Source organism: Procambarus clarkii, unplaced genomic scaffold, assembly GCF_040958095.1.
Source record: "Procambarus clarkii isolate CNS0578487 unplaced genomic scaffold, FALCON_Pclarkii_2.0 HiC_scaffold_1165, whole genome shotgun sequence".
Lineage (NCBI taxonomy): Eukaryota > Metazoa > Arthropoda > Malacostraca > Decapoda > Cambaridae > Procambarus > Procambarus clarkii.
In genome coordinates this window covers 35229-50000 of record NW_027190196.1, presented here as the reverse complement: position 1 = coordinate 50000, position 14772 = coordinate 35229, and the positions used below count along the sequence as shown (strand labels likewise).

The 14772-nt window shown below is 45.8% G+C and overlaps 1 protein-coding gene across 1 annotated transcript; it reads right to left on the bottom strand.

The window, feature by feature from the left end:
- Nucleotides 1–8715: 8715 nt before the first annotated feature.
- LOC123770382 (uncharacterized) lies at nt 8716–14534 on the bottom strand. The gene is made up of 2 exons (XM_045762222.2): nt 14525–14534; nt 8716–9608 (listed from the first exon to the last, which is right to left on the bottom strand). Exons 1-2 carry the CDS (start codon nt 14532–14534, stop codon nt 8716–8718), a joined length of 903 nt encoding a protein of 300 aa, XP_045618178.2.
- Between the last annotated feature and the right edge of the window lie 238 nt (nt 14535–14772).

Genomic DNA, 14772 nt, shown 5'->3' with positions numbered 1-14772 from the left:
TGTAGATATGATAAAGCCCAGTAGGCTTGGAAATCTGTACACCAGTTGATTGACAGTTGAGAGGCGGGACCAAAGAGACAAAGCTCAACCCCCGCAAGCATAAATAGGTAAGTTCAGCATGTAGAGACGATTGCTGTGATAGGCAACACTCTCACTAAATGCTGGGAATTCGGAGGAATTCATTTGGTTATGATAAATGCAGTTAGTGGTTTGTTTCTGTAATAAACCAATGCTTTAAAATTTAAATTAATAATAATATTTTTTATTCTTAAAAACGTCTAAAACATGTCACTCATTTATTGATTTTTCTTTACACTTTTCATCTTTACTTCGAAGAAAAAATATACCAGCATAGTAGACATCATTAGTAGAGAGGTGAGTCTACTCATTAGTAGACCGCATAGGGGCGGCTAGTTTATTGTGCACCCCGTACCCATCCTGTGAGCGGTATCGCAAACAGCATTACAGAGGGCACAAGGGGTCTTTGTCAGACCTCAACTTAGATAATTACATAAAGAATTTCATCTATCCTTCACACTTTATAACTACGTTAGCTAGAACAGACATCACCCAGACATCACTCGGTACCCCTACTCAAATCTCTGAATATGTTAGACATTAAGTCACTGCACATTCTCTCATGTGTATTATACATATATAAAACGCTAAACTATAATGCCAATCCTGATCTCAAAAGCTTCATAGAAGGTTGTAACAGAACCCATGAGCACCACACTAGAAATAAATACAGTTTTGATATTCCTAGAGTACGACTTAATCAAACTAGAAATGCACTACAAATCAAGGGGCCCAGAATGTGGAATGACCTTCCCAACCATGTTAAAGACTGTACCTCTCTCAACCAGTTTAAGTTAAAAACGAAGCTATACCTAATAAATTCCCTGTAACCTACCATACCCTTCTATTGTCAACCAATGTCTGTTTTTTTTTAAAGAGCGCTGTTTGTCGACATAATTGTATTTGTGCTGCTTTTTCATCTGTTTTCATTTCTTGTTTTCATTCTACTCATTATGCTCAATTAGTATTAAGCTTGTCATTTAAGTTTATCATGCCCGAAACGCTTTGCGTAATAGTGGCTTTAGGCATTGTATGTATTAGCTCTACCTATAAGTCAACCAATCTTTGTAAAAATTTATTGTATGTATGTACCTTACCTAAATAAACATTTTATTTTATTTTATTTTATTTTAGAAGAGAGGGACCCGGCCTCTGAGCGGAGTCCCTCATGCAGGGCACTGGGAGTATGGCTCCCCAACTGATTGATTGATGATTGATGAAGATTAAGCCACCCAAAAGGTGGCACGGACATGAATAGCCCGTAAGTGGTGGCCCTTTTGAGCCATTACCAGTATCAAGAGCTGATACTGGAGATCTGTGGAGGTGCGACTGCACTCTGCGTGACGGGAGATGTCTCCAGTGAATGTGTCCTTGGTCCCCAACTATGATTTACACAATCATCAACTCTCGGTTGAGGTTTTCTGTTGATAATGTAATCAGTTCCCCCGCCAGAGGGCTGAGGCGACGTTGCGCCAAGTCCCCGGTAACTGTGTTACGCCTCCGGCCTCCAGCAACACACACACTTCCTCCCTCTCACTATCTCGCCGCAAATTGAGTAAAGGAAAGCAAACGTGGTACGTACAGGATGAGACATTTTTTCGTTGTATTCCTTTAATGAAAGACAAAGTATGAATTGATTCAGTTGAAAGCGCTCTCAGACAAGCCTTTTCCTACCATCCCCGAAACATTGACCACATTCTCTTTAAACCAGCAGACGTCTCTCTTTGTATAAATGAAAACCACTGTAGTTATGACCGCCATTACAACCACACAATGAAAAAAACAAATAATTTCCTTCAAAACCAAAACACCCAACATGATGCATCGTAGGTCTAACCACACAAATATAATAATTTATATTTTACAACACTAGTTTTATTACATACATTTTATGTGTGTGATATTACACATTTACAGTATTTTACACATTACGAACTATCGAATGCTTCCTCCTCGTTACCCATCAACAACATCTTCAAGAATTTCAACTCTTCCTTCACCCCCCCCAGCCCCCCGCCTTTTCCAAGTTCTTTGGACATGGAATACGAATTCTTTAGGGAACAGCCGCGGACTGGACATACCTAGCCTGAAGACCGGTAAAAAAAATCATCTTCCGTCTCAGGCGTCACAGCATCCTCCTCTCCATCTCCAAGCGTCGCAGCATCCTAACTCCCAGGTACATATTTACTGTTAGGTGAACAGGTGCATCAGGGTGAAAGAAACTGCCTACTTGTTTCCGCCTCAACCGGGAATCGAACCCCGGCCATTCGGACTACGCCCCACAAAGAACTGTCCACTCAGCCGTGAGGCCCCTGTGACCTCACAGCTGTGTGTGTGTGTGTGTGTGTGTGTGTGTGTGTGTGTGTGTGTGTGTGTGTGTGTGTGTGTGTGTGTGAACTTAATTATGAACAAATATGTCCACACACTAATCCCTCTTGCATGACCAGCTGGGCCACATAGTAATAAGGTTACTTCTGCATACTTGTTGTTGCAAGTTCCAGTCAATACCCCATAACCACACCCCCCATAACCACACCCCCATAACCACACACCCCATAACCACACACCCCCATAACCACACACCCCCAAACCACACACCCCATAACCACACACCCCCATAACCACACACCCCCAAACCACACATCCCATAACCACACACCCCCATAACCACGCACCCCCATAACCACACCCCCATAACCACACACCCCCAAACCACACACCCCATAACCACACACCCCCATAACCACGCACCCCCATAACCACACCCCCATAACCACACACCCCCATAACCACACCCCCATAACCACACCCCCATAACCACACACCCCATAACCACACCTTCATAACCTGACCAAAGTGGGGTGCATAAAGTCATGATAATCAACACGAGAGCCATTAGGGAGTTGTTTACAATACATTTAAAGAAATGAAGACGAGATGTTTTGTATTCAAGTCTGTCAGAATATCTGTGATATAGACCCCACGAGTGTAGTAATATATATACTATATATATACCTGTTAGCTGTGTGTGTGACTCCTGAGACAGGCACGCAATCTCAGCCATGATCTTTCCATCAATCACCACCACCTGGAGACTATGGAGTTGCACTCTGGTTGTCGTCGGCCAGGAGTGGCCTCTCCAAGGCGCAAAGCCAGGGTAGGTTAATACGGAGGAGAAGCTGTTACCCATGCAGCAGATCTTCCCTCTCCACAATTTTCCTCACTCTCCAGAGTGAGGAAAATTGTGAAAAATTGTGAAATTCTGATACTGAATTGTGAAATTCAGTATCAGAAGTCAGTGTGAGGAGTGGGAGAGGAGAAGCAAGTGTGATTAGTTGGAATGTGGGACAGAGTGAGGGGGGAAAGACTGAAGGATTAGATTGACGGATTAAAATGAGGGAACAGAGTGAAGGATCAGAGGGAACAGAGTGAATGATCAGGATGAGGGGACAGAGTGAAGGATCAGAATGAGGGGACAGCGTGAGAAGCAGCAAGCAGATAATGAAAGCTATCCATCATATACTTAAGCCTTCAGCTGAGGGAATATCTCACAAAGTTTGTGAAGCTGTGGCTCAGAGTGAATAATGACGTGTATGTGTGTGTGTGTGTGTGTGTGTGTGTGTGTGTGCGTGTGCGTGTGTGTGTGTGTGTGTGTGTGTGTGTGTGTGTGTGTGTGTGTGTGTGTGTGTGTGTGTGTGTGTGTGTGTGTGTGTGTGTGGCTTTGTGTGCATTCACCTGTGTATGCCTGCAGAATCAAGCTGTTAGCTCTTGGAACCCGCCTTTCGAACAATCGGTTAGCAATCACTGTAATGCACTTTATCACATTCCTATCTATAAAAAAACAATCTCTGTGGCTTGTATGTTTAAGTTGGAGGTTGGGCGCCTGGGGCTAGCCTAACCTAACTTTGCATGGTGACCAGTGGGTGGAGTAACGATCATAGGGAGGGTGTTGGGGGTCAGCCCCCTTGCCCCGTACCATGAAATCGGTGGAGATGAAATATTTGTGGCAGAGTCCATAGAGTTTTATAATTTGTTCTTAATGGACCGAATAAAGTCGGTGAGGTTAAGATGTGCCAAAACGCTTGTTCTCGTGATAGATTTACATTCCCAACACTTAAATGTCGACCCGGGCACCGCCGGTTAGTCTAGTCACACAAACACACAAACTCTGGTTAGTCTGTAAACACACAAACTCTGGTCCTTTGGCGGGATCAAAGAGCCAAAGCTCAACCCCCGCAAGCACAACAACTAGGTGAGTACACACACACACACACACACACACACACACACACACACACACACACACACACATACATGCCTAGGATACAGTAGTTCTGAAAAGCTGTCTAATTCCTACGTACCTATTTACTACTAGGCGAACAGAGGCATGAGGTGAAAAGAAACGCTGGACAAACACTCGTGTCCTGCCTCGGGGATTGGACCCGCGAACGTCGAATGTGTGCTGATGTATATGTGTTTTGAGTGTGTGTATGTGTGTTTGAATGTGTATGTGTTTGAATGTGTGCATGTGTGTGTGTGTGTATATTCATCTATTTGTGCTTGCAGGGGTTGAGCTTTGAGTGTGTGTATATATACAGGTATATAAATATACACACACACTGTATATACAGTACACAGGCAAATATAGGCTGTATAGACACAGGTATTCGCTCTTCACGTGTAAGTCAACACTAACGAGGAAGCGCTGCAGAGGTTGTGTACGTACAAGGAATATCTAGGGCGAGACTGATGAACGTACACAGGACACGCACACAGGACACGCACACAGGACACCACCAAACACGTGAGGTTTGGGACACGGAAAGGCCAAGACACCTGCCGGTAATGGCGGTGATTGTCTAAAGACTAATGAAAGGACAGGTGCGTGAAGGCAGGGGTATCCGGGACACGTTGAATTTGAATTTGAATTTGAATTTGAATTTGAAACGTGTTTAGGGGACAGGTAACAACAGCAACTCACCTAGTTGTCTTGTGGCGGTTGAGTTTCGGCTCTTTGGTCCCGCTTCTCGACTGTCAATCAACTGGTGTATAGATTCTTGAGCTTATTGGGCTCTATCTTATCTACATAGGAAACTGTGTATGGAGTCAGCCTCCACCACATCACTGCCTAATGCATTCCATTATTAATTACTCTGACACCGAAAAAATTCTTTCTAATGTCTCTGTGGCTCATTTGGGTACTAAGTTTCCACCTGTGTCCCCTTGTTCGTGTTCCACCCGTGCTGAAGAGTTTGTCTTTGTCCACCCTGTCAATTCCCCTGAGAATTTTGTAGGTTGGTTATCATGTCTCCCATTACTCTTCTGTATTCCAGGGACGTGAGGTTCAGCTCCTTTAGCCTTTTCTCGTAGTTCATACCTCTCAGTTCCGGGACGAGCCTGGTGGCATACCGCTGAATCTTCTCTAACTTTGATGGACTCCAGGCTGGAGCTGCATATTCCAGGATTGGTCTGACATAAGTGGTATACAGGGTCCTGAACGATTCCTTACACAAGTTTCTAAAGGCAGTTCTTATGTTGGCCAACCTGGCATATGCCGCTGATGATATCCTTTTGATGTGGGCCTCTGGAACACGTTGTGTGTGCGTTGGCGGCCTGATAGCTGAGTGCACAGCGCTCTGGACTCGTAATCCTAAGGTCCGGGTTCGGTACCCTGTGATGGCAAAAAACAAAATGGGCAGAGTTTCTTTCACCCTGATGCCCCCTGTTACCTAGCAGTAAATAGGTATCTGGGAGTTAGACAGCTGTTACGGGCTGCTTCCTAGGGTGTGGGTGTGTGTGTGGGTGTGTAAAAAAAGTTAGTCAGTAGTTTAGTAACAGTTGATTGATTGACAGTTGAGAGACGGGCCGAAAGAGCAGAGCTCAACCCCCGCAAGCACAACTAGGTGAATACAACTAGGTGAATACAAGGCTGTTTACATGTCCATGTGACTGAGGGCTGGAGCGTGTTAGCATATCTATTCGAACAGGCATTGATTATTCGCACACTAAACCTCACGTGTTTATTAAATTAATTAAAGAGTATATCAACAAACCCATAAGTCATACAGGTTTCATTCCACCTCCGCCAGAGCCATCAGTCACCCCATCTCCCTCAAGTCTTCACATATCTTAGCCGTACTGTGCATTACAAATTTGTATTTCATTAATAAATATTGAATTGAAATTGAAATAAGTTTATTAAGGTAAAATACACACAAAGGGATGAGGTAGCTCAAGCTATTCTCACCCCGTTCTGTACATCGTGTTAATACATACATAGACACACATCACAAGCAATAAACGTATTACCGAACATTCTGAGAGATAAACATATACATTTCCTAAGATTTGCCATAGGCACAGTGTATGTAAGCAAAAGTCATCGACTTTTCAACCTTCAATATGTACATGTATATATAAACATTAACAATTGCCCGAAACGCTATGCGTGCTAGTGGCTTTACAAGAATGTAAAATCAACTTAATTTCTATGTTCTCTGTTAACCCTCAATGTACCTTCTTATATATAAATATTTATATATAAATAAATAAATAGTGTAATTAGCTTCACAAGATTGTCATTTGCTTAGCTACACGAACTGTGAGGTTCGGTTCCTGAACCCAATATCCGCCTCTCTAACCATTTCCACCACCGTCCACGGTATGGGTATGGGGTGCATAATAAAGAAATGAAGCTAAATGAATTCCAGAAAAAAAATATATGAAATATTGCCGAAAGAAAGGCTGACATTTTCAAGACAGGCTGGAGGTGTACTCGGACCAGTTGGGTTATGAAGTTTATGTCGGCCAACATAATGTCTTTGTCGGCTGTTTATGTCGGCTGTTTATGTCCGGCTTTGTCATTTATGTAGGCTGGTGCCAACAACAGCCTTACGGATCAAATTATTACCTTGATAGCCAAGCTGCGAGAGCAGAAGAATTTAGAAACCAGTTACAAGTAAACCACCGAATAGCCCACACACACAGAAACAAAAACTACCCTAATGTACCTTGATATTGCCGGCCAATCCTGTTGACGTCAATTTCTTCAACCGTTGAGCAAATTCTGCACTCTGCAAGCACTGTTTTCCTTGCTGATTAACGTACCCAAATCACTAGGTCATAAGTACTAGCCCAAAGCAATGGTCAGCAAACAGTTAATTTCAGTTTACCCTACGATATATAACACGTTTTCTTTTGATGTCTTCGGTTATTTTCTACTACAAACTTGGCAATATATTTATAACAATGGTAACTAGCATATATATATTTCTTGCGTCCTCCATGGACATGGTCAGAGATCTGTAAGACAGCATATAGCGTAGTCGTTATTAAGCACTCAACCACAGAAGGTGATTGAAGTACTCTTATTAATATGAAAAACCAGCATACATTCTCGGCTGTTCTATCTAGACAGGAGTTTAAGAGATTCTCCAACACATAGTTCACACAGCCCCCCCCCACACACACACAAGTCTAACAGACCCTCCCACACTCACACGATCACCACTAAACTCGTCTCAAGAGTTATGAGAAATCTTAAAGTCTCCTCTGAACTAGGTCAAAACTATCTAAATCCCATTTTCTATTGACTTGCAGTATTTACCTCCCCAAACTCCTATCATTTAATACCAAACTCTCTCGTACACTAGTCACACAACTAGGACTTTACTCAAGCTTCTTCTCTCTCTTTACTTTCTTCTGCCCTTTCATATGTAAGTTTTTTCTTAATATTCTTCTACCAAGTCATAGTAAAAATGAAGCGAGCAAACCTTTGTGCTTACTACATAGAGGAACTTTTGAGCCTGATGGCGCTACGCTCTTCTGTTTCACTTGCGCATGCGCATGTTTATTTTTTTTTTATTTTTACACAAGTGAGTGCAGGAACGGACAGCTTCTGGGAACGAAGTGTTCTTGTATAAGCGTAGAGTGTTCTTTAACATGTACCCACCGTGTTCTTGAGCACGAATGCAATGTTCTTGTAAATTTGTAAATGTGACGTATTCTCACATATTCACTCAAGTGTTCTTGCGTCTATATGTAGTGTTCTTGCGCTTGTATGTAGTGTTCTTGCACTTGCTTGTAGTGTTCAGTGTCAAGCACCTTAGACTGCTTGGTCCAGCGACGACGGCCTTGCACTCCCCCGTGGCGAAGTGGTACCACTGGCGTTTCGCCAGCGCTTTGGCCTGGATTCGTATCTTGGCCGTGGAGGATTGACTGGGCGCCAATCCTTAACGGTAGCCACTGTTCACCCAGCAGTGAATGGGTCCCTATTTATTTATCAAACGATTTGGTGGGTCGTATTCCGGGGAATATTAGGATTATGAACTTGCCCGAAACGTTATGCGTGCTAGTTAGTGGCGGCCTATCCTATCGACCTAGCCTATCTGTTGTCTATTCTCGCAGCCCGAAATAGCTAGCCTAGTATCTGCCTTCAGGGGACAAACTAGCCAGCCTAGCATTTACCTTTCTCGCCTGCGGTCAAACTAGCAGTTCCTACTTAGCTGGATAACTAAACACTAAGGGTTTATGGCCTCCCGTCAGGTCTCTAATGTCATCATCCACACGAAGGTCTCGTCCTTACCACCACCGGTTAATTGAACCTTTCCGTCACGCTAATTACCTACCAATCGACCGTTAGAGCTCTTTGTTTCCAGAGGTCGTTGAAAATCTTTGTCTAATTTGCTGACCAGGATACGTTAATGTGACGCAGTGCTGGTCGTGGCTGAAAGTTTGGGTCGTGGCTGGAAGTTTGGGTCGTGGCTGGCAGTTTGGGTCGTGGCTGGAAGTTTGGGTCGTGACTGGAAGTTTGGGTCGTGGCTGGAAGTGTGGGTCGTGGCTGGAAGTTTGGGTCGTGGCTGGAAGTTTGGGTCGTGGCTGGAAGTGTGGGTCGTGGCTGGAAGTTTGGGTCGTGGCTGGAAGTGTGGGTCGTGGCTGGAAGTGTGGGTCGTGGCTGGAAGTTTGGGTCGTGGCTGGAAGTTTGGGTCGTGGCTGGAAGTTTGGGTCGTGGCTGGAAGTTTGGGTCGTGGCTGGAAGTTTGGGTCGTGGCTGGAAGTTTGGGTCGTGGCTGGAAGTTTGGGTCGTGGCTGGAAGTTTGGGTCGTGGCTGGAAGTTTGGGTCGTGGCTGGAAGTTTGGGTCGTGGCTGGAAGTTTGGGTCGTGGCTGGAAGTTTGGGTCGTGGCTGGAAGTTTGGGTCGTGGCTGGCAGTTTGGGTCGTGGCTGGAAGTTTGGGTCGTGGCTGGAAGTTTGGGTCGTGGCTGGAAGTTTGGGTCGTGGCTGGAAGTTTGGGTCGTGGCTGGAAGTTTGGGTCGTGGCTGGAAGTTTGGGTCGTGGCTGGAAGTTTGGGTCGTGCTGGAAGTTTGGGTCGTGGCTGGAAGTTTGGGTCGTGGCTGGAAGTTTGGGTCGTGGCTGGCAGTTTGGGTCGTGGCTGGAAGTTTGGGTCGTGGCTGGAAGTTTGGGTCGTGGCTGGAAGTGTGGGTCGTGGCTGGAAGTGTGGGTCGTGGCTGGAAGTTTGGGTCGTGGCTGGTCGTCTGAGGGGAATATGAGACTCACAAGCCAACATATTCACAGGCTGAATATGACTCAGGCTGACAGACAGACAGACAGACAGACAAACAGACAGACAGACAGACAGACGCACGAACAAACTTACAACAATCACTTGCTTTGTGTGCAAGGCAGCAAACCTGTGTATGTTTACTATCTGTCAGCCTCTTTCACTATAGTATTTCCACTGTTTACATTTTAAAATATAAAAGCATGAATTTACATTCATGCTTTACCGAGGAACTCCGGCACGATAAGACCTATCTACTGCGTCAAGCCAAGAAAGGCAGATACATGAAACTGTCGATAGCAATATATATATATTTTGCAACATTGATTCAAATCATCTCTCTCTCTCTCTCTCCTCTCTCTCTCTCTCTCTCTCTCTCTCTCTCTCTCTCTCTCTCTCTCTCTCTCTCTCTCTCTCTTCACCGATCAACAGCTCATGGAATAAATTACAAGTACCAATTTCAATCATATTTAAAAAAAAACATAAACATGTGAATACAAAATGAGGTCAAGAAGTGACCTTAAAGGATCTTAGTGACCTGTGGCACTGTGAAGACAGACCCGAGCTTCGTGTCACTCTGACCTTGCCCCGAGGACAATTAAGATAACCAGAGTAGTCAAGACAGATTATAGGCAGTTGGCTAAACGAGGCTAACAGCCAGAATGAGGGCAGGTGTAATTAACGAATCATTGGTGGAATACTGAAGGTGTTTCGAGGGGGGGGAAGGGATAACGAGGGGAACCTAATAATGAAGGATAACGAGGGACCCAAGTACACAAGGATAACGAAGAGGACCCCAAGTACACAAGGATAACGAGGGATACCAAGTACACAAAGATAACCAGAGACCCAAGTACACAAAGATAACGAGAGACCCAAGTACACAAGGATAACGAGGGGTTGGAGTTCACAAGGATAACGAAGGGAAGTGAATGAACAAGGATAACGAAGGGAAGTGAGTGAACAAGGATAACAAGAATAAAACAATATTTGCACATAACTACCCCTTTCAAAGCTGGAGAACGTGCAGAGACCTTTTACTGCTTTAATCCATTCATCTAAATTATCGAGACAGCTTAAAATGCCTCAATTTATAGTCTTTTAGAGCGCAGGCGAGAACAAAAATTGCACAATAACTTACCCTCGGAAAATATTTAAAAGGGACTCGTTCCGAATCAGCACGCGGAAACAGTTCTTTGCGAGACCACAAAGCCTGGCGGATCTCGCGATTGATGATTGATAAAGATTAAGCCACCCAAAAGGTGGCACGGGCATGAATAGCCCGTAAGTGGCGGCCCTTTTGAGCCATTACCAGTATCAAGAGCTGATATTGGAGATCTATGGAGGTGCGACTGCACCCTGCGTGACGGGAAATGTCTCCCGTGTGGATCTCGCAATATACGCCGCGTTAAAAAGTCACCGGCGTCACTGGGCAAGCTTTCATCCCTACACCTGTCCCAGTGGCACTGTCACGTTGCCTAGGTATCATCAACACGTTAGTGCATTTTCCTGCAACACGTTAGTGGATTTTCCTGCAACAAACGTGACTTGACAACGCAAACACTAGACGTTGCTGGAATGAGGCTTTTAGTCAGAATTTACTCTTTCGTTAAAATTAAAGTTGAATTGCAATCATAAGCACAAGCTTGGGTTTCTGGGACGGGTGTAGAGGTTGGTAGAGAAGGCAGTTCACAACGAGGGGCTTAACATATTGCAGGTTATTGCATATTATTGAATAACTTGCAGACTGTACTCCATTAAGGGGGGTACTGTTAGGGCCCGTTATTGAAGACAGTCCCTTGTTAGCACAGTCTAAGATGCCGAGTGCTTGAAGGGTCTTATAATCCATGGTGCAAATATCCAGTCAAAGGTCCCTGCAATGTAATGCAACAGCACAGCTCATCTTGCATTCATCCAGCAACTGTTGGCACAAAATGTTCTTAAGAGATCAACAACCCAATGGCACTCCCAGAAGCCTTATTAATGGTCACTCAGTAATGATGGTCAGAGGATGGTGCCATTTGTTGTAGGATTGTTGACTAGTTATTAACAGCCGTGGCACTGGCTTGTAGCGGCCAATCACTAAACAGCTCTTTCTTTTGTTGACCGGAGCTGCCTCTGCCAAACAGCTCTTTCGTTTGTCGACCGGAGCTGCCTCTGCCTTCTTGTATAAAGAAAGGCATATTTTCTGAGCGAGGCAGAGTAGACATACACGAGTGGAAGGCGATAGTTGGTTCACATAAGTGCCGCAACAGCGTCCACTACGGGCTCACCATAGCCCGTGCTACTTGGAATTTTTTGTCCCAGGTAGCGAATCTTAAACAACAAGAATTCGGGACGGCTTAATCCCGTCCCGTCACCTTTCCTATCTACAGTGATTTAATGTGATGGATTTTTCTTCCTTAATAACTACAGCTGACAACTTAGGCATCCATCTTGAAACAAACTATGCACGTTGTTGGTGTTGGATCTGACATTCTCTCTCTCTCTTTCCCCAACCACTTGTGCTGGACTGTAGAGCGACGGTCTCGCTTCTTGCAGGTCGGCGTTCAATCCCCGACCGTTCAAGTGGTTGGGAACCATTCCTTCTCTCCTGTCCCATGCAAAATCATTATCCTGACCCCTTCCAAGTGCTATATAGTCGTAATGGCTTGATGCTTTTTCCTGATAATTCCCTCCCCCCCCCCTCTCTCTCTCTCTCTCTCCAATATCAAGACTATCTTCCTCCAATATTTCTCCATATTACCTTATCGTAATTACTCTGTTGCTTTCTTACGTATCATCAACACTGTTGTAATATCCTCGTGTGTCTGGTCGTAAATGCATATCTCTCCACTCTCACCTTCCTTCCTCCTATAATTTGCCTCACCCCAACCTATATTCCCCTTTCCGTACCTTTCATATTTTTCCCCTTTACCTTTTTGCACCTTTTCACATATTATTTCCCCTCTCTTCCTTCACATACTGTTTCTAGGTACCCCCTTATCTTCTCCGGGTGCCCTTGACCTTTTCCAGGTGCTACCTGACCTTCTCCAGGTACCCTTGACCTTCTCTGAGTACCCCAGACCTCCTTCGCGTACCCCCTGACCTTCTCTGGGGTACCAAATGACTCCCTTTAGTGAGCCCCTTTCCCCCTCTTTCACCCCTTCCTCCTCCAATGCACCAATGCCCAGTCTTCTCTCCCCCCTCCCCCCCCCGGGGTCTGTCTGTCTGTCTGGTCAGTCGATAGATACACGTGGCTCAGCATGGGTGCTGGTCCTTCTAGTTCAGCCGCAGCCACACACCTGACTGGCTCACATGAGGCCGCTGTCTGTCTGGTCCAGACGCAGTTCGACATCTGACTGGGTGACTCACTTCGCATGGGACGCGCACGCCGCCGTGAGTGTATGTGTGTGTGCGTGCGTGTGTGTGTGTGTGCCTCACTCCCCGGCGTGCGTTACCTATGGACTCACGTCCTCCGCGTATTCTCCTTTTTTTCTGAAGGGATATTCACACGCGTTTGATTACGAACGGTCGCCACACGCGTGTTTGATTACGAACGGTCGCCACACGCGTGTTTGATTACAAACGGGTCGTTACACGCGTTTGATTACGAACGGTCGCCACACGCGTTTGATTACGAACTGGTCGTTACACGCGTTTGATTATGAACTGGTCGTTACACGCGTTTGATTACGAACGGTCGCCACACGCGTTTGATTACGAACTGGTCGTTACACGCGTTTGATTACGAACGGTCGCCACACGCGCGTTTGATTACAGTGGTATTTGCGAGGCGGTCAGTGAACCGTCACCTGTGGTGGAAGGCGTGTTATGCTTCAGCTAGGCCACTAGAGACTAAACAAAAAACAAAGCTATCAAATTAATATCGAGTGTTACCATGTATCAAAAACCCCAAAAATGTGATTCCTTAGTTGGAGAAATATTTTTGGACGAAAATGTTGTGTTCGAAACTATTGAAACGATGATAGCATTAATTCCGTCAGTTTGTGAATGCTTCCTTGTGACGGGGGTAAGTGAACGAGGCTCGAACCCTGCAGATAAGGCTGGCACACAGGAATAATAGTGTTATAAATGGATATGGAATCTAAATATTTGTGGTAATTAAGACCAGTTGGGGGAGACTTTGGGAAGAAGAGACAAGCGGAGGAGAATGACGGGAGGTGTGTGTGTGTGTGTGTGTGTGTGTGTGTGTGTGTGTGTGTGTGTGTGTGTGTGTGTGTGTGTGTGTGTGTGTGTGTGTGTGTGTGTGGCTCCGGGCCTTCCCATAACACCTCCACCACCTACAACAAACACATTATCGTGATGTATCAATGAGAAAATCCGCAGGAACCGTGATGAGGGTTCGAACCTAAGCGCTGGGGGTGTTCCCAGATGCGTAGTCGACTAGGGCGTACATAGATTCGAACCCTCAACACGGCTCCCGTGGATTACCTCACTACCACCACCACCATCACCCTAGCTAACACCCCCCTAACACCACCACCACCAGCACCACCCCCAACACCACTACCCCCACCACCACTACCACCACCATCACCACCCTAGCTAACACCCCAAACACCAGCACCACCACCACCCCCAACACCACCACCACCACCACCACCCCCAACACCACTACCACCACCACCACTACCACCACCACCACTACCACCACCATCACCACCCTAGCTAACACCCCAAACACCAGCACCACCACCACCACTACCACCACCATCACCACCCTAGCTAACACCCCAAACACCAGCACCACCACCACGACCAGCACCACGTGCCGCCTAGCGTGTCTGTCTGGGGGGTGGCGGGGGAGGGTGTCGTAGCCGCGCTTGGTCCCAGGTGAACCAGTCAGTGTTCTGCCACCAGACAACCTCACCTGTGTGCATGACTTACCTGCCTCCATACTTCACACGTGTTCACCGTGTACCTGCGTCCGTAGCTTACGTGGATCGATAGCTAATTAATGTGAACCTTGAACATACTAATGTCTCCTTAATGCCTTTAGACTGACAGTGAGCCGTCCAGCAAGAGAGAGAGAGAACAAGCCAAGAATTCTTCCCCCACAACGAGGCCGTGACCCGTACACAGTAACAGCCAGTCTGTTGTTGTTGTTGTTATAGATTCAGCTACTCGGAACAAGT